This window comes from Hyla sarda, chromosome 12 (genome assembly GCF_029499605.1).
Source record: "Hyla sarda isolate aHylSar1 chromosome 12, aHylSar1.hap1, whole genome shotgun sequence".
Classification (NCBI taxonomy): Eukaryota; Metazoa; Chordata; class Amphibia; order Anura; family Hylidae; genus Hyla; species Hyla sarda.
In genome coordinates, this window is record NC_079200.1 from 84,384,288 (window position 1) to 84,403,927 (window position 19,640).

General features: G+C 49.0%; 1 protein-coding gene across 1 annotated transcript in view; it reads right to left on the bottom strand.

Moving 5' to 3' along the window:
* The window catches only part of PREX1 (phosphatidylinositol-3,4,5-trisphosphate dependent Rac exchange factor 1), a 129,013-nt gene extending 111,778 nt beyond the window's left edge, over positions 1-17,235 (bottom strand). The window contains exon 1 of the mRNA XM_056549313.1: positions 16,504-17,235. Within this exon, the coding sequence (XP_056405288.1) occupies positions 16,504-16,671 (168 nt within the window). The 5' untranslated portion in view covers positions 16,672-17,235. The remainder of the gene's footprint in view (positions 1-16,503) is intronic.
* Positions 17,236-19,640: the final 2,405 nt, after the last annotated feature.

Consider the following 19,640-nt stretch of genomic DNA (forward strand, 5'->3'; position numbering starts at 1 on the left):
GGTATTGTTATTCCTGCATCTACTGGAGGTGTTCTGAAGGGATAGCGATGATTCTCATCTTGTGTTCAGTGTGAACAGTGTTCTATAATTATATCCTGTTGTATCTGTTTTTCTGAGTTGTAACTGGGCATCCCTGTTGCCATTCCATGGGGACTCCTTGTCTACTGGAGGTGTTCTGAGGGATTGCGATATCCTGTCTTGTGTTCAGTGTGAACAGCGTTCTATAATTATATCCTGTGTATCTAGGCATCCCTGTTACTTGTCAATGGGACTTAGTGTCTACTGGAGGTGTTCAGAGGGTTTGCGATTATTCCTGTTTAGCTATAGATCCCTGTTACCAGTCCATGGGGACTTTGTGTCTACTGGAGGTTCTGGGGGATTATGCTATGTTCCTGTCTGTTCCCGGAGGCTTTTTAGACTCATCTGTTTTCCTGTCTGGTGTTTTGAACTCTATTTGTTTATTAGTTCTTGATAAGATCTTTGGAGTTCTGTACATGACTACTGATCTATAGTGTCCTCTGTTCACGACTGCTGATCCATAGTGTCCTCTGTACTAACTCTCTGATCTATGTCCTCTGAACTTAATCTGTTATAAGAGAGTTCTATATTCCTGCTATGTTTCTGGTTTGTGACTATTAGTATGTGTTATTTAGGCCCCTGCACTCTAGTTCAGGGAGGGACGAGGCGCCCAATTGTCGATCTATAGTTTAGGGTGGATGGACAAGTAGGCAGGGAGAGAGATTTTAGGGTCAGTTTAGGGCTCACTCTCCCTGTCCCCTGGTCGGTCCCTGACAGCATGATTTAGTTACAGTAATGAAATATATGAAAAATAGTGGTGTAGGACAAGGGATAGTGAGAGGGTTTCCTGGATTACCTAGCAGTTAGGTGTTTTTTTTAAATGTTTTTAAATATTCCCGTTCTGTCAGCAATATAAAAAAAAAAACACATTACTTACCTCCTGCACTGCTCCCGCCCTCCTGAGTGATACTCTTTCTGGTGCTGGAGGTCTATTTGTTACAGTGTAGATCAGCAAATAGATCTCACAGGTATCGGGGAAGCACGGGAGGTAAGTAAAGTTTTACATTATTTATAAACAAGGAATAATGGAATAGCATTCACTCTCCAAAAGGGAACCAACCAAACTTTAAACGACATCACAATCTGCAGAAGGACCCTCTTCGGGGCCCTAAAGCTTCATGTTTTGCATCTGCTCTAGACAGTTTGTGATAAATCATTGATGATGTTGTGCTGACTGAACAAGTCATAGCAACCTCAGGTTAACGTAGACCATTATTCTGTAGAGGAGAGGAATCAGTCTGAAGTAGTGGTGAACCCTCAGAATCAGGGGGTGAAGGCAGCAGGATTGGGACTTTAAAGCTGCACACTGTCTGCTATACAATACCCCTGCTTATTACTCATATAAATACTATATCACTGGCCATTGGGGCAGTAACATCTAAGTGCTACATCTAAGTGTCCAGCAGAATACCAGAATGCAACACCATTCAATTATCATGGATTCTTACCTGACCTACCTACCTATCATGCATCACCTGACCGTCAATAATCCTGCTACCACTGCACCACTAATGGCTACTCTACCACCTGCTCACAGATGACTTTCTGTCCCCCTCACCTACTGTTCCCTTCCCCTCGCCTTGTAGATTGTGAGCCCTTGCGGGCAGGGCCCCTTTATGTCAGTCGGCAAGTTACTGTGTGTAATGCTCAACGGTCCCATGTTAGTGTTATGTACTGTTACCTTTATCATATGTGTAAGCCTTTTAAGGCTGAATTTGTGGGAGGGGCGTTTGGCAAGAGGAACGTTTGCAGGAACCTCTTGCATCTGGAGATTCCGGCGTTTGAATCTCCCGCCATTTTGGAGCTCCGAGCTGCCGCTCTCTCTATGGACGCTGCGCTGTTCCTGAGCCATGCGAGTTGTTACGGGCACAGTATCACTTGTAGCCGCCGGCGGCATGATTATGAATGCCTGGACTCCCACAATCTTCACCTACAGTGGTTAAATATTGGGGAGGGGGAAGATTACGTTTAGAAGGTACAGATTTGGGGGCAGGGGTTCTGGGAGGTAGAGGCGCCCGCTTAGCGTCTGTCGGTCAGGGTGGTGGAAGTCTCTGCCTGATGCAGAGTCGGAAGCTTGCTGCTGGTCGCGGCTTCACGGATCTAGCTTAAGTACACGTGGTGGCACAGGCCGGGCTGCAGCGGTGCACGTTCTGCCTTTAGCCCTGGGTGTCCTGGTCTGTCTGGTCTGCTCTAGCTCCACATCATGTGAGTATATGCGGAGAATGCCACTTACTTGAAAAATGTTGTTTTAAATGAACAATAGTTTCTTTTTCCTCAGGGAGCACTGAATGTTAAAACTCACCAGGGACATGTGATAAGTTGTCATTCATATTGCACCCATTGATTAAGAGTTTGTGCTACTGATGGATGGCATTGTGGATGATAAGCTCTATTACACACTCTGTACCATTGCCCTACATCTGTTAGAATATTACAATGGGGACATGAACTTATACGGCAATTATGGACAGAGCATTCATACTGCACGCACACTCATAGCATTTATACTGCACCTACGGCCATAGCATTTATACTGCACATAGGCTCATAGCATTTATAATGCACGTATGCTCAAAGTATTTATACTGCACATACGGGCATGCATCCATACTGCATTTATACTGCACATATGCTAATAATGTTTTGATTGCACGGACGCTCAGATAGGCTCACAGCATTAACTCTGCACTGACGTTCATAGCATTTATACTGCACGTACGCTCATGGCATTCATACTGCGCATACGTTCATGGCAGTCATACTGCGCGCACGCTCATGGCAGTCATACTGTGTGCACGCTCATGGCAGTCATACTGTGCGCACGCTCATGGCAGTCATACTGCGCGCACCCTCATGGCATTCATACTGCAATAATACCACGACTGATCGGTAGTAGTATACCTGTTATGCCTGCCACATATGCAGGATGATTCACTGCGTAATTGTTACTGGCACATCTTCAGAGGCAGTAGTATACCTATTGGGCCTGCCATGTCTGCAGGGGGATGCACTGCGTAATTATTGCTACTGACACATTCAGAGCTATAATATCACGATCCATTTATGCCTGCCATGCCTGCAAGGGCATGCACTGTGCAATTGTTGTTACTGACACCTCTTCAGAGCAATTATACCACAACCCTTATGCAGTAGTATACCCGTTATGTCTGCCATGTCTGCAGGGGGATGCACTGCAAAATTATTGTTAATGACACATTTTTCAGAATAATAATATCACAATCTATATGCGGTAGTAGACCTGGTATGCCTGCCAACTCTGCAGGGAGATGTACTGCGTATCTGCTACTGACTAGTTTTCAGAGTAATAATATCAAGGTTCTTAAGCGGCAGTATTCCCGTTGTGCCTGCCACGTCTGCAAGGGGATGTACTGCATAATTATTGCTACTGACACATCTTCAGAGCAATAATATCACGACTCATAGGAGATAGTATACCTGTTATGCATGCCGCGTCTGCAGGGTCAAGCACAGTGTAATTATTGTTACTGACATGTCTTCAGAGCAATAATATCATGGGCAGGTGGTGGTAGGCAGTCAAAGGATATTGTTTTGGGTTTTCGCCCTTTATGGGTGGGGCCCTGTAAGAGGTATAGCTCACTTAAGGGTGCGTTCCCACAGGGCGTATACGCAGCGTATTTGACGCTGCGCAAAATTTATGGCAGCAGCGGGAAATACGCTGCGTATCCCTTGCTCACTATACACACAGGGCTTTCCGGCTGCAGCCCTATGTGTGTAGTGAGTTTTGGAGGCGGAGCCATATGCCGGCGTGTCTGTGACGCGCGGCCCCGCCTCCAAAACTCACTACACACATAGGGCTGCAGCCGGAAAGCCCTGTGTGTATAGTGAGCAAGGGATACGCAGCGTATTTCCCGCTGCTGCCATAAATTTTGCGCAGCGTCAAATACGCTGCGTATACGCCCTGTGGGAACGCACCCTAAAACTAATATGTTAAGTATCCTCAATCGTACAGGTACAGATAAAACAGTTACAGCCAGTCAAACAGATGTTACAAGGGCATTTTGAACGCCCCTGGCACCTTTGGCCCTCTATAGGCGTGCTCATGGTTGCGGTTTTGGGCACACTTCTGACTGCTGTAAGTATGTTGTTATTCTCATTATTATTGTTGTTATATTCAACAGTATTGGTATTTTATTATTATTATTGGTATCATTTGTAGTGTTATTAGTAGTATTATCGTTATTACTGTTAATATTACTGTCATCGTTATTGTGGTTATCGTTTTTACTGTGATCATTATCATGGTTATAGTTATAACTTATTATCGCTGTTATTATTACTGTTTACCGTTATCATCATTAGTGTGTGTTATTCTTATTGTGGTGATTAGTCTCAGGCAGCTTGTTTATGTTGTAGGCCTCGACCACAAGTAAAGTGACCTGGAACCAAGGGCGCTATATAAATAAAATAAATAATAAATATAATATATACTGATAAAACTTGACATGTGATACAACATGGAAGTCATTCAGGTCCATGCTACTGCCAATGCCCCAGTTTCCCAAAACAAACAGCATGGTTCTCCTCCATTCTCCACACTACACATGCAGCAGTGTCCGGCATCATGACTAATTCTAGTCTTGTGCAAAAAATTGGAAAATGATCAGATTAACCAGCAACAGAAGAATAGTTTCTGTGCTTAAAGTATGGCAAAGAAGAGAGCACAGTGCTACCGGGCAGAGCTGCTAGCTGGCATCTCCAGGTCACAATAGTAAGTTCTCAAAGGGCATACACTTTCTTATTTCTACCTTATGTGTCGTCTCCAGTAGTTCAGAGGATGACAGCTATGAACAGGTTCTTTGTACAGTAGAAGGTGCCAAAACTATGTGGTGATTATGGTGACTGGCAGCATGTATCAGAAGAGACCATGATCACTACTCTGCAGAGGCAGCGGGCATTTATTGGGTATGTATTGACTATTTCCACATAAACACATCCCTATTGGTCCTGGGCTGAATCTAGAACACTCCTGCTGAAACTGCTGTGTACCAGGTAAAGTAAAATGGAGAATAGAAGGAAGATTCAGGTTTCCCTTCTGTGGAGTCTGTAACCAGATCCAGTGCCCCCTGCTGACCTGCCTTTCATCTTTACATTTTATCTGGTTTTGGAAAGGGTCCAGATAGGGCACTGATGTCTGGTAGAGATACAGAGCACTTTTCTCAATACATGTCCGTGCTATCCAGACCTACATTTTTGAGTAAACTGTGACCCATGATAGTACCCCCCCACACCCTACTCCAGTACTTAGGGAATACAACTTAGATCCTACATCTCAATGACACACCACAAATTGCATAGGAGGCTACAGGCAGAGGGCACACATTACGTAGGCAGCTACAGGCAGTGGGCACACATTACATAGGAGGCTACAGGTTTGTGGTGCACATTACGTAGGCAGCGGCCACACATTACATAGGAGGCTACAAGTTTATGGGGCACATTAGGTAGGCAGCTACAGGCAGTGGACACACATTACATTGTAGGCTACAAGTTTATGGGGCACATTAGGTAGGCAGCTACAGGCAGTGGGCACACATTACATAGAAGGCTACAGGTTTGTGGTGCACATTACGTAGGCAGCTACAGGCAGTGGGCACACATTACATAGGAGGCTACAAGTTTATGGGGCACATTAGGTAGGCAGCTACAGGCAGTGGACACACATTACATTGTAGGCTACAAGTTTATGGGGCACATTAGGTAGGCAGCTACAGGCAGTGGGCACACATTACATAGAAGGCTACAGGTTTGTGGTGCACATTACGTAGGTAGCTACAGGCAGTGGGCACACATTACATAGGAGGCTACAAGTTTATGGGGCACATTAGGTAGGCAGCTACATGCAGTGGACACACATTACATTGTAGGCTACAAGTTTATGGGGCACATTAGGTAGGCAGCTACAGGCAGTGGGCACACATTACATAGAAGGCTACAGGTTTGTGGTGCACATTACGTAGGCAGCTACAGGCAGTGGACACACATTACATTGTAGGCTACAGGTTTATGGGGCACATTAGGTAGGAGGCTTCAGGCATCTACTGCATAATCCATAGAAGATTGCAGCTGGTGGGAACACTTACGTAGGTCACTCAAGGTGGATAATGCACATTATACAGGAGGCTGCAGGTCGTAGGAGCTAAATAGCACAAAAGTACCTGAAAGCACAAACCTCTACAGAGTAGGGGCCAGGCAAATTTTGATGACCCTGGCACCTCATTTTTAGGCTTGGTGCCCATAGGATTTGTCCAGTCCTGATATCCAGACTCCTTTTATATGATGCAATGGGATAAAGCTAAGCCACAGACACTAAAATCTGGAGTGAGAACATTACTCTGTCTGACTGGGAAAAAAAAAACAGGAGGAAAAAACTGAGGAGTGTCCAGCATTACGCAGATTTTCTTATCTGTAAAAGTCATTAAAGAGCGCAGACGTGTGACAGCAGAGGCCACATGGAGGGGACACTCCAGCCTTCATAACAGACCATCTCCGAGGGTAGGAGAGGTCCACATAATACAAAACAGCCTAAGGAATAAATCAAGGCAGTAGATGTTTAAAGGGGTATTCCAGGAATATTTTTTATTTGACTATGCTACAGAAGCTGTAAAGTTAGTGTAGTTCATAATATAGTGTCTGTACCTGTGTGTGACGGTTTTCTCAAAATTCTTCTGTGATTTTCACCCCACTATTTATTTTTACCAGCATACAAAATGACTGTTGTCTCAGATTTTTCCCAGCTTGCAATGCGGCCGAGACCTGACTCACTAGTCAGCTGATGACAGGCAGCCTGTCTGCTTCAATGGGTGGAGGGATCAATCTGCAATTAATGCAACAGCTGTAGGCACCCTGATTGAAAACCACAGGTCTTTTGTTTCAATGTGTGGGGTGGCTGATGTGTAGGAGGGAGGAAAATGGATTTGTAGTCAAAAAAAGAAAAGTCAAAACAAGAAATAAAAGATCACAAACAGCTAGCCACAGTGCTATGGTAATCTCATGACATAGCCATTTAGCCCCAAGACAAGAGCAGATCCTTCCTAAGCATGTCCATTACTGTCTGCCAGGTACATACTAAAATCACCTTATGGTGGATAACCCCTTTAATGGCTCATTCATCAACATTGTTACCCTGCTACATTGTGACCCAAGAATCTTTAAATATTCACCCAATTTCTTAAAATGACTGTATTACTGGCATTCTATGGAATTCTATGAGGTAAGGAGGTTTAATTGTAAGCGACTGGGGTCAGAAATAAAGGTTGTGATACATTATGTGTGAGATTAGATTGTAAGCTCCAGGGATCACGGATAATGAGTGATGCATACAAGTAGGTAATACATCCCGATGGCTGGTTACATGCACATCGCAGACAGAACTGGGAAACACGTGCCACTCCAGTTTATGATGATATAATCCCATAATAGCTGGTAGTGTTAACCTCACATTACACTTGATCCTCACACTTGTAAAATATATCCGTGAAATCTTGGTATTCCCACCATTAGCAGATGAAATAAGCAAATGACCAGGAGCAGAGTCAAGCACGGCCTACATAAACCACAATGCAGAATGCCTGCTTAATAGCACCACATCTAGATTAGAGATTGACGGGCAGCCACACAGGGACAGCTACCTCCCATGGTTCATTACTGAGGGTCTGTGGCTCCTGGGGATGAAGCATCACATACACATGGATTACCTTCAGGTTGTGGCATATATATATATATATATATATATATATATATATATATATATATACATATACATATATATATATATACATATATACACACACATATGAGATAGATAGATGTAAGAATATGATCAAGGTGAAGGGGGATACTTCCTGTCAATAGAATCCATACAACGAGGAATGAGGTATTCAGTGGCTGAGTTCAGTCATGTACTTTAGTTTCTGAATCACAGCAGGGTCCCACCCACAGCAGAAAAAAAATTAAAAAAATTCAGTGTGTTTTTAGACTTAGGAGTTGGTGAAACAGAAACCACAACTCCACACCTCGCTTTGGTCTACAGGGCCCGATGCCACTTGGGCAAGGCAGATTTAGAGACGAGATAAACAGACAGCATGAGGCTGAGCCAGGTTCAGGCCTGTAAACTGCTATGCTGGGAACCAACTTAAAAAGGTACAGGCACCTCATTATACATATTGCCTCTCGTACTAAGTAGAGTCAACATCACACATGCGACCCCCCCTTTACAATGTGTTGTCAAGTCTCCTGGGGGTAATCACACATAGTGCGGTACCATTATATGGCCTGTAGTATAGTAGTAATGTGCACAGACATGCATGAATTATAGAGCAGCAGATGGCAGCAAGATCTGTGTGGTGACTGAAATTTAGATGTAATGACCCATAGACCTCTAAAGACGGAGGACAACATAAAGTCTATCATACAAGAGATGACAATAAAACAACATGCTCAGATAATGTAATGCCACATGAAACAGGACAGGTCATGTGGCAAAGAAGGGTACGTAGCCACAGTCTACTATAAGTACACGTCTGGGATGTAAAGCAGTTGTCTCCTCCTTGTTGTTGAGAGCTGTATGTCAATGACAACGCGTGTCTGGGTCTTAAATTGGTACCCCGCTGAAAACATCTTATCCCCTATCCAAAGCGCCGGCATCCAGAACATGGAAGCTTGCAGCTTCTGCGTTCGTAATGTCACACCACGCCCCTCCATTCCTGTGTAGGAAGGGGGTATTACACCTAGTACAGTGACCCCCCCGACCTACGATGGCCCCGACATACGATCACTTCAACATACGATGGCCTCTCAGAGGCCATCGCATGTTGAAGGCAGCATCAACATACGATGCTTTTGTATGTCGGGGCCATCGCATAAACGGCTATCCCCAGACTGCCTCAGCTGCCACCGGATAGCCGTTTACAGTGCCCCGTGTGGTCAATGACTATCACTTACCTGTCCTCGGGGCTCCGGCGCGTCCTCTTCAGGATCCCCTTCATCGTCAGCGCTCTCCATCGTTGTCATCACCTCGCTGCGCACGCCGTCCCGTCATCGAATAGGATGCGGCGTGCGTAGCGACGTGATGGCGGCGACGGAGAGCGAGGATGCCGGGGAAGCAGAGGCCTTGCCGGAGCGTCGGGGACACGGCGACAGTGATGGACAGCGACATCCGGGGCAGCGGTGACGGTCCGGAGCGGCGGGGACACACGAGTACAACCTCCAATACCATTGACAGTATTCAATAGTAGAAAGAAACAAACTCGGCACTGCTTCCTTAATTATAAGCACCTGACATCCAATGCCTCTGCTGGCTTAACCACGTCTGATGGTGCTCACTGGTAATAGCAAAGTCCAATGCAAATAATCCGTAAAGAAGAGAAAAAGAAACCAGGGCAACTCACCAATTACGTAAACTTCAAGCTTCTTTATTGATCCATGAAGGGTATAAACTGTGCAAGACACGGGTGGACAAACAACAGGGGGACGTTCGTTCGGGGCTACGGTGCCGTTTCGCAAGATATGCTTCAACTGGCCCAATACCATTGGTCTTCAACCTGCGGACCTCCAGATGTTGCAAAACTACAACTCCCAGCATGCCCGGACAGCCAACGGCTGTCCGGGCATGCTGGGTGTTGTAGTATTGCAACATCTGGAGGTCCGCAGGTTGTAGACCACTGTCCTATACTTTACATTGCACGGATCCCTCAACATTCGATGGTTTCAACAAACGATGGTCCATTTGGAACGGATTACCATCGTATGTTGAGGGACCACTGTACACAGCCGTCACACCTTCTCCCATAGACGTGAATGGAGGGGGCGTGGCGGCTGGCATCACCAGTCATCAGGCACGGAGCATAGTTGGCTCCGTGCACAGACTGCCAGGGGTGCCACAGCAGAGATCGCGTGAGTCCCCAGGGCGGGACCCCCACGATCTAACATCTTATCCCCTATCCAAAGGAGATGTTTTCAGCAGAGTACCCCTTTAGGGCTCCTTGGGGAGATTTATCAAAACCTGTCCAGAGGAAAAGTTGCTGAGTTGCCAATAGAAACCAATCAGATCGCTTCTTTCATTTTTGAAGAGGCCTCTAAGAAATTAAAGAAGCGATCTGATTGGTCGCTATGGGCAACTTATCAACTTTTCCTCTGGGCAGGTTTTGATAAATCACTCCCCTTGTGTTTAAAGATTACTTTGTGACTAAACTAGTCAGATTTATATTAGGAGTAAAAAGGGATTTTGCGGCTGTGATATTGTGAGCTTGCTATCGTTCCACCCATCTGGTACAATGCATCAGTGGAAGGAAGTCTTCACTGTCCTCATGTCACATACAGGAAGCCCTGAACTCTCTTAGGCAAGATAGGTTATTTCACCACAATGGTGGACGTTATACTTGTGGAGACAATTTGAGCAACAAGGGAAAAACAAAAACAATCTGAAATAAAGAAATGCGAATACATTTACCAGAACAATTCAGCTGCATCCCTCGGGTAAGAAAATAGCCCTCCACGTCTTGAGTGACCAAAATTACTTGGACGGAGCCGTGACAGTACCCATCAGGATGCTGACTGTGGGTATATAGGTAAATGATAAAACCACTTGGTTACAGTGGATATATTCCTTCAATATGAACCCAATATAGAGAGAAGACAGGATGGTAAGAATCTGCAGGACCCTGAACATCATGGACTGAGGTGCATACACACACTGTATTCTGTTCTGTCCTGTAATCCATATCATCTTAGTGCAGGCATTAGTACACTGTGATGCAGTGTCAACTGTGACTACAGCCATCAAACACAGTAATGAGCCAATGATAGCACCCCCAACAAAAGTACCAGGTGACTGCAGCACCCTGAGGCAGTGACCAGAAGACCGGAGCACCCAGAGGCAGTGACCAGAAGACCGGAGCACCCAGAGGCAGTGACCAGAAGACCGGAGCACCCAGAGGCAGTGACCAGAAGACCGGAGCACCCAGAGGCAGTGACCAGAAGACCGCAGCACCCAGAGGCAGTGACCAGAAGACCGCAGCACCCAGAGGCAGTGACCAGAAGACCGCAGCACCCAGAGGCAGTGACCGGAAGACCGCAGCACCCAGAGGCAGTGACCGGAAGACCGCAGCACCCAGAGGCAGTGACCAGAAGACCGCAGCACCCAGAGGCAGTGACCAGAAGACCGCAGCACCCAGAGGCAGTGACCAGAAGACCGCAGCACCCAGAGGCAGTGACCAGAAGACCGCAGCACCCAGAGGCAGTGACCAGAAGACCGCAGCACCCAGAGGCAGTGACCAGAAGACCGCAGCACCCAGAGGCAGTGACCAGAAGACCGCAGCACCCAGAGGCAGTGACCAGAAGACCGCAGCACCCAGAGGCAGTGACCAGAAGACCGCAGCACCCAGAGGCAGTGACCAGAAGACCGCAGCACCCAGAGGCAGTGACCAGAAGACCGCAGCACCCAGAGGCAGTGACCAGAAGACCGCAGCACCCAGAGGCAGTGACCAGAAGACCGCAGCACCCAGAGGCAGTGACCAGAAGACCGCAGCACCCAGAGGCAGTGACCAGAAGACCGCAGCACCCAGAGGCAGTGACCAGAAGACCGCAGCACCCAGAGGCAGTGACCAGAAGACCGCAGCACCCTGAGGCAGTGACCAGAAGACCGCAGCACCCTGAGGCAGTGACCAGAAGACCGCAGCACCCTGAGGCAGTGACCAGAAGACCGCAGCACCCTGAGGCAGTGACCAGAAGACCGCAGCACCCTGAGGCAGTGACCAGAAGACCGCAGCACCCTGAGGCAGTGACCAGAAGACCGCAGCACCCTGAGGCAGTGACCAGAAGACCGCAGCACCCTGAGGCAGTGACCAGAAGACCGCAGCACCCTGAGGCAGTGACCAAAAGACCGCAGCACCCTGAGGCAGTGACCAGAAGACCGCAGCACCCTGAGGCAGTGACCAGAAGACCGCAGCACCCTGAGGCAGTGACCAGAAGACCGCAGCACCCTGAGGCAGTGACCAGAAGACCGCAGCACCCTGAGGCAGTGACCAGAAGACCGCAGCACCCTGAGGCAGTGACCAGAAGACCGCAGCACCCTGAGGCAGTGACCAGAAGACCGCAGCACCCTGAGGCAGTGACCAGAAGACCGCAACACCCTGAGGCAGTGACCAGAAGACCGCAGCACCCTGAGGCAGTGACCAGAAGACCGCAACACCCTGAGGCAGTGACCAGAAGACCGCAGCACCCTGAGGCAGTGACCAGAAGACCGCAGCACCCTGAGGCAGTGACCAGAAGACCGCAGCACCCTGAGGCAGTGACCAGAAGACCGCAGCACCCTGAGGCAGTGACCAGAAGACCGCAGCACCCTGAGGCAGTGACCAGAAGACCGCAGCACCCTGAGGCAGCAACACTATGGTTTCTCTTGGTAACACTCGCATTCTCTTAGTCTCTCATATACTGTCTGCATGCTACCACCAAATATATCACATCCTGAATCCTACCAATTTAGTGATTTTCATACCCAACATTAACTTGCATGTGTTTACAGACTAGTCTATGTTCACACTGCCACTGTGCACTGCTAAAAGGAGCTCTGTTGTTCAGTCCATTGGCAGAACAGGAGTTGAGGGTGCATGTCCAATCTTTTTTCTCCGGTCAACCCCTGTGAAATACCGGACACCTGACAGACCCCATCAAGTCAATTGGATCCGTCAGGACTCAGCCGTGTCAGTTGTGCTTCAAACTGTACAGGGTCAATTCGGCGCAAAAAAAAAAAAAGAGACTAACAGGTCAGAGAACAATGGCAGTGTGAACCAAGCCTAGGTTGTCCGCTGTATTATTATAGATAATTAAGAGAGAGATCAGCAAGGAGTTCTGCCCGGAACCTGTATTCTTAACCAGCTCTTATCCAATCCACTATTCCAGCAATGCTGCGGTTAATAAAACATCACCCCCGCTGTGAATGCATAAAGTGACAGATTACTCTGGATCTCTGGTGACCTCACGGTTCACAAATGGAGAAAACATGGCATAATCCTGCAGACTTCACAAGTTGTTGTTTTGTCTCTTTAATCCAGTTACGGACCCCGAGCAAAGCTCTTTACACAAAACCCGCAAACAGCTAAACACAAGCGCAGCTGCACACAACCCGACACTACAAGTTCCGTGAGCAGCCATGTTGTCAGGACCGAAGTGTGAGCAGGGACTGTCAGGAGAGGAACTAATGCTTTTAACAGTAGTGGGGTCCTGGTATTTGTAGTTTTACAGCAGTAAGGGATCCACAAAACCACAACAACATGGAGCAAACACTACAGTCAGCAAACAGAAGTTTTGTATCACATGACCCCTTATGTCCCATCTACTGGAACTGTTTACGTGAGGGAGATGCGCTGACAATACCTCAAAGTTCAGGTTACACCACAAGATTCAAGCAGCAGAGTCCTGGTACACAGAGTTTAGAATGCAAAAAAGAACACACACAGGGCTCTAGCTGCAGGATGAAGCACCCAAATACACACAGTTCAGGCTGCAGGATGGGGGCACTCATACACAGTTCAGGTTGCAGGATGGGGGCACTCATACACACAGTTCAGGTTGTAGGATGGGGCACTCATACACAGTTCAGGTTGCAGGATGGGGGCACTCATACACACAGTTCAGGTTGCAGGATGGGGGGCACTCGAGGAATGCACACACACACACACACACGGCTCTAGCTGCAGGATGAAGCACCCAAATACACACAGTTCAGGTTGCAGGATGGGGGGCACTCATACACAGTTCAGGTTGCAGGATGGGGGCACTCATACACACAGTTCAGGTTGCAGGATGGGGGGCACTCATACACAGTTCAGGTTGCAGGATGTGGGCACTCACATACACAGTTCAGGTTGCAGGATGGGGGCACTCATACACAGTTCAGGTTGCAGGATGGGGGCACTCATACACAGTTCAGGTTGCAGGATGGGGCACTCATACACACACTTCAGGTTGCAGGATGGGGGCACTCATACACACAGTTCAGGTTGCAGGATGGGGGCACTCATACACACAGTTCAGGTTGCAGGATGGGGGCACTCATATACACAGTTCAGGTTGCAGGATGGGGGGCACTCATATACACAGTTCAGGTTGCAGGATGGGGGCACTCATACACAGTTCAGGTTGCAGGATGGGGGGACTCACACAGTTCAGGTTGCAGGATGGGGGCACTCATACACACACTTCAGGTTGCAGGATGGGGCACTCATACACACAGTTCAGGTTGCAGGATGGGGGCACTCATACACACTTCAGGTTGTAGGATGGGGGCACTCATACACACACTTCAGGTTGCAGGATGGGGGCACTCATACACACAGTTCAGGTTGCAGGATGGGGCACTCATACACACAGTTCAGGTTGTAGGATGGGGGCACTCATACACACAGTTCAGGTTGTAGGATGGGGGCACTCATACACAGTTCAGGTTGTAGGATGGGGGCACTCATACACAGTTCAGGTTGTAGGATGGGGGCACTCCTACACAGTTCAGGTTGTAGGATGGGGGCACTCATACACACACTTCAGGTTGTAGGATGGGGGCACTCATACACAGTTCAGGTTGTAGGATGGGGGCACTCATACACACACTTCAGGTTGCAGGATGGGGGCACTCATACACAGTTCAGGTTGCAGGATGGGGGCACTCATACACACAGTTCAGGTTGTAGGATGGGGGCACTCATACACACACTTCAGGTTGCAGGATGGGGGCACTCATACACACACTTCAGGTTGCAGGATGGGGGCACTCATACACACAGTTCAGGTTGCAGGATGGGGCACTCATACACACAGTTCAGGTTGCAGGATGGGGCACTCATACACAGTTCAGGTTGTAGGATGGGGCACTCATACACAGTTCAGGTTGTAGGATGGGGGCACTCATACAGACAGTTCAGGTTGTAGGATGGGGGCACTCATACACAGTTCAGGTTGTAGGATGGGGGCACTCATACACACACTTCAGGTTGCAGGATGGGGGCACTCATACACACAGTTCAGGTTGTAGGATGGGGGCACTCATACACAGTTCAGGTTGTAGGATGGGGGCACTCCTACACAGTTCAGGTTGTAGGATGGGGGCACTCATACACACACTTCAGGTTGTAGGATGGGGGCACTCATACACAGTTCAGGTTGTAGGATGGGGGCACTCATACACACACTTAAGGTTGCAGGATGGGGGCACTCATACACAGTTCAGGTTGCAGGATGGGGGCACTCATACACACAGTTCAGGTGGTAGGATGGGGGCACTCATACACACAGTTCAGGTTGCAGGATGGGGGCACTCATACACAGTTCAGGTTGTAGGATGGGGGCACTCATACACAGTTCAGGTTGCAGGATGGGGGCACTCATACACAGTTCAGGTTGCAGGATGGGGGCACTCATACACACACTTCAGGTTGCAGGATGGGGGCACTCATACACACAGTTCAGGTTGCAGGATGGGGGCACTCACACACACTTCAGGTTGTAGGATGGGGGCACTCATACACACACTTCAGGTTGCAGGATGGGGGCACTCATACACACAGTTCAGGTTGCAGGATGGGGGCACTCACACACAGTTCAGGTTGCAGGATGGGGCACTCATACACACAGTTCAGGTTGCAGGATGGGGCACTCATACACAGTTCAGGTTGTAGGATGGGGCACTCATACACAGTTCAGGTTGTAGGATGGGGGCACTCATACAGACAGTTCAGGTTGTAGGATGGGGGCACTCATACACAGTTCAGGTTGTAGGATGGGGGCACTCATACACACACTTCAGGTTGTAGGATGGGGGGCACTCATACACGGTTCAGGTTGTACGATGGGGGCACTCCTACACAGTTCAGATTGTAGGATGGGGGCACTCATACACACACTTCAGGTTGCAGGATGGGGGCACTCCTACACAGTTCAGGTTGTAGGATGGGGGCACTCATACACAGTTCAGGTTGTAGGATGGGGGCACTCATACACAGTTCAGGTTGTAGGATGGGGGCACTCATACACAGTTCAGGTTGTAGGATGGGGGCACTCATACACAGTTCAGGTTGTAGGATGGGGGCACTCATACACAGTTCAGGTTGTAGGATGGGGGCACTCATACACAGTTCAGGTTGTAGGATGGGGGCACTCATACACAGTTCAGGTTGTAGGATGGGGGCACTCATACACAGTTCAGGTTGTAGGATGGGGGCACTCATACACACACTTCAGGTTGTAGGATGGGGGCACTCATACACAGTTCAGGTTGTAGGATGGGGGCACTCATACACAGTTCAGGTTGTAGGATGGGGGCACTCATACACAGTTCAGGTTGTAGGATGGGGCATTTTCCAAACAACACAAAGGCCATGTGCTGCTACTCACTGACTGCAGGAAGCGCAGGGTCCCCACATAGTCCCGCTCGGTGTTCAGGATCTCGTTGAGGACACACAACCTCAGCCGCTGCTGGCGCTCGGAGTCCCTGCTGTTGCCGCTGTCCCTGCCGCTGTCCCTGCCGCTGTCCCCTCCGCTCGCAGGCTCCTCAGCCTCCATGTCCGCTAATGACCCGGGCTCAGGATGCGGCAGCGCTCAGTGCAGCCCCCGCTCCGCTGCTCGGCTCGGGGCGCTCTCCCCCTGCATGGTCCGCTGCTCGGGTGGAAAGTTTCTAGGGATGTCCGAGCCGTGCGCTGCCGAGGGGGTGCCCCCCGTACTCCTCGCTGCTGCTGCCAGGCTCTCCTCCCCGGTGCTGCTGCCAGGCTCTCCTCGCCTCCTCTGTGCTGCTGGGAGCGTCTTGTGTTCAGGCAGAGAGCACAATACAGGATGGGGGAGGGTGGAGGTGCGCTCCAAATCTCTCAGCCTATTGTCGCCTGCAGATCCGCTACGTTTTATCATCCGCTACATGTCTTATCGCACGATGACGAGAAGGGTCCCCGTGTTGGGGGCAGCAGATGGGGCATAGTGAAGGGCAGGGACCTCGGGCTGAAGGTCCACAATTAGCGGTCACTGCCCTCACCCCGCACCACACCCAGGACATGCAGACCACGCCCTGACCACTATGTACCCCAATGTTTCAGCACCTATACCCCATGTATGCCAGCCATGTGCGCACTGGTTAGTGGGGTACACGTGTGAGGAGGAGACACCCAGAATGACAAGCTTTGCTGTAGGATTACATTGAACGATTGTTGGGCAGAATCCTCATTCCCCCCATTGCTTCACAGATCAGCTCCTACCTGCCTTAACTTTAACCTACCTAAACTCCTTGCATATGATCCAGGAGCATGACCCGGGAAAGTTTGATAATAACATAGATTCGATTTATAGATTGTACAGAATGGTTGTAATAAACGCTGGAAATGTTCTGCCCCCTGCTGCTCGTTTATGTAAGGACTACTTCAAGAACTGTCAGTCTGCTGAGCACCCTCACCTCCAGCATGGGATGGTCAGACTGTTCGGTGGGTTACACACAGATGCCCCCAACTAGAGGACAGAGTTAGGTGAATTTGGTTACAGATTCACATTTAGTCAATAGCCACATCCAGACCCTCCATTCCACAAAGATTTGTGGTCAAAATTGCACCTGGATGGTCAGGCCAAGCTGGTCAGTTATGCAAAAAAAATGTCCAATCAATATCGAAATCTGGATGGTTACCATAGTTGGTTGGTAAAGTTGGGTTCACTAGCGAAACCAGCCTAAGGGTCTATTCACGCGGCATGAATTTTACAAGTGTGAATGGGAGTGCGGAATCCCATAATCTATTGGGTTTTAATTTGAGGTGGAAATTCTGCCTAAAACTCCCCAAAACTGATGACAAAAGTGCATCAGCTGGCATCAGTTGTTTAGGATCTGCATCCAGCAAGATGCATTCCCCGGTCTGGTGCCTATGTGGCGTGTTCAAGGGCTGGGCGATATGGCCAAATATGTGTATCGCGGTATTTTTGTAACTTACGGCGATTCCACGGTATATAATGGTATTCCCCCCCCCCCCACTCCCCCAAAATTAATTATTAGCGCAGCGCTGCACTGTCCCCATCAGGGTACTACTTACATGTCACCCGCAAGCGCTGCCTCCTGGTCCTCCTGTCTGTTGCGGCCGCCGGCGCTGTAAATCTCTATACTGTGCGGTATCCCTATACCCGGGTTGCAAAGGTAAACAAAATAAACTCACGCATGTTCCGACGTCGGCCTTACGCTGGGGACGGGAATGTCGGACAGCCGTCAGCCTATCACCGGTCGCAGCAAAGTTCCGCCTCGGCCGGTGATAGGCTGAGCCCACTGTCATGTAAGAAGCTCTGGCCGGCTTCTTACATGACAGTGCGCTCAGCCTATCACGGCCGAGGCGAACATCGCTGCGGCCGGTGATAGGCTGACGGCTGTCCGACATTCCATTGCCTGGGAAGCAAGTCCGGACCGACGGGGAAGGTGAGATAATTTATTTTGTTTACCTTTTGCAGCCCGGGCATAGGGATACAGTATAGAGCAGTTGTTTGCAATCTGCGGAGAAGACCACTGGTATAGAGTGTTCGCGCCGGCGGCCGCAACAAACAGGAGGACGAGGAGGGCAGTGCTTGCGGGTGACATATGTGAGTAGTAGCGCTGGGCTGATAATTAATTGGGGGGGGGGGTGGGCATAACAGCGTTCGCGGGACACATATGATTAGTTCCCCGATGGGGACAGCACAGCGCTGGGCTGATAATTCATTCCGGAGGGGGAGGCACCAAACCGGTATTGCGGTATGGGTTAAAATTCATATCGTGCAGCACAAAAATTTCGGTATTCGGTATGAACCGGTATACCGCCCAGCCCTAGCGTGTTCTAACATCCAGCATCCAACTTGAGACCCCGGATGAATGATAACTTTACAATTCAAATGAATAGGATCGATTCTACAATCAGTTTCCCTCGGTTGCTTTTTCTACAGTTCCAGAGGGAAACACCCCGGATGACAGACATAGATGAAGGGGGGCTTAGGCTGGGTCCACACTACGTTTTGTCCCATACGGGAGCGCATACGGCAGGAGGGAGCTAAAACCTCGCGCTCCCGTATGTGACCGTATGCGCTCCCGTATGTCATTCACTTCAATGAGCCAACCGGAGTGAAACGTTCGGTCCGGTCGGCTCATTTTTGCGCCGTATGCGCTTTTACAACCGGACCTAAAACCGTGGTCAACGTTTCACTCCGGTCGGCTCATTGAAGTGAATGACATACGGGAGCGCATACGGTCACATACGGGAGCGCGAGGTTTTAGCTCCCTCCTGCCGTATGCGCTCCCGTATGGGACAAAACGTAGTGTGGACCCAGCCTTACACAGATTTCCATTTGAAGGTTGGTGAGGCTGCTCAGCTATACATACATTTTCAGTCACTAATCACTTCTATTCTAGACTCTCGTGAGATGGCTAGTTAGGGATGGCAGGTTTGCATTCAATTAGTGTGGATTTACCAATCACATCTGCTGGAATTTGTTCCAATCCTCTACTACTCTTAGCCAAATAATGTTCTCTTGTGTTGCTTCTGATC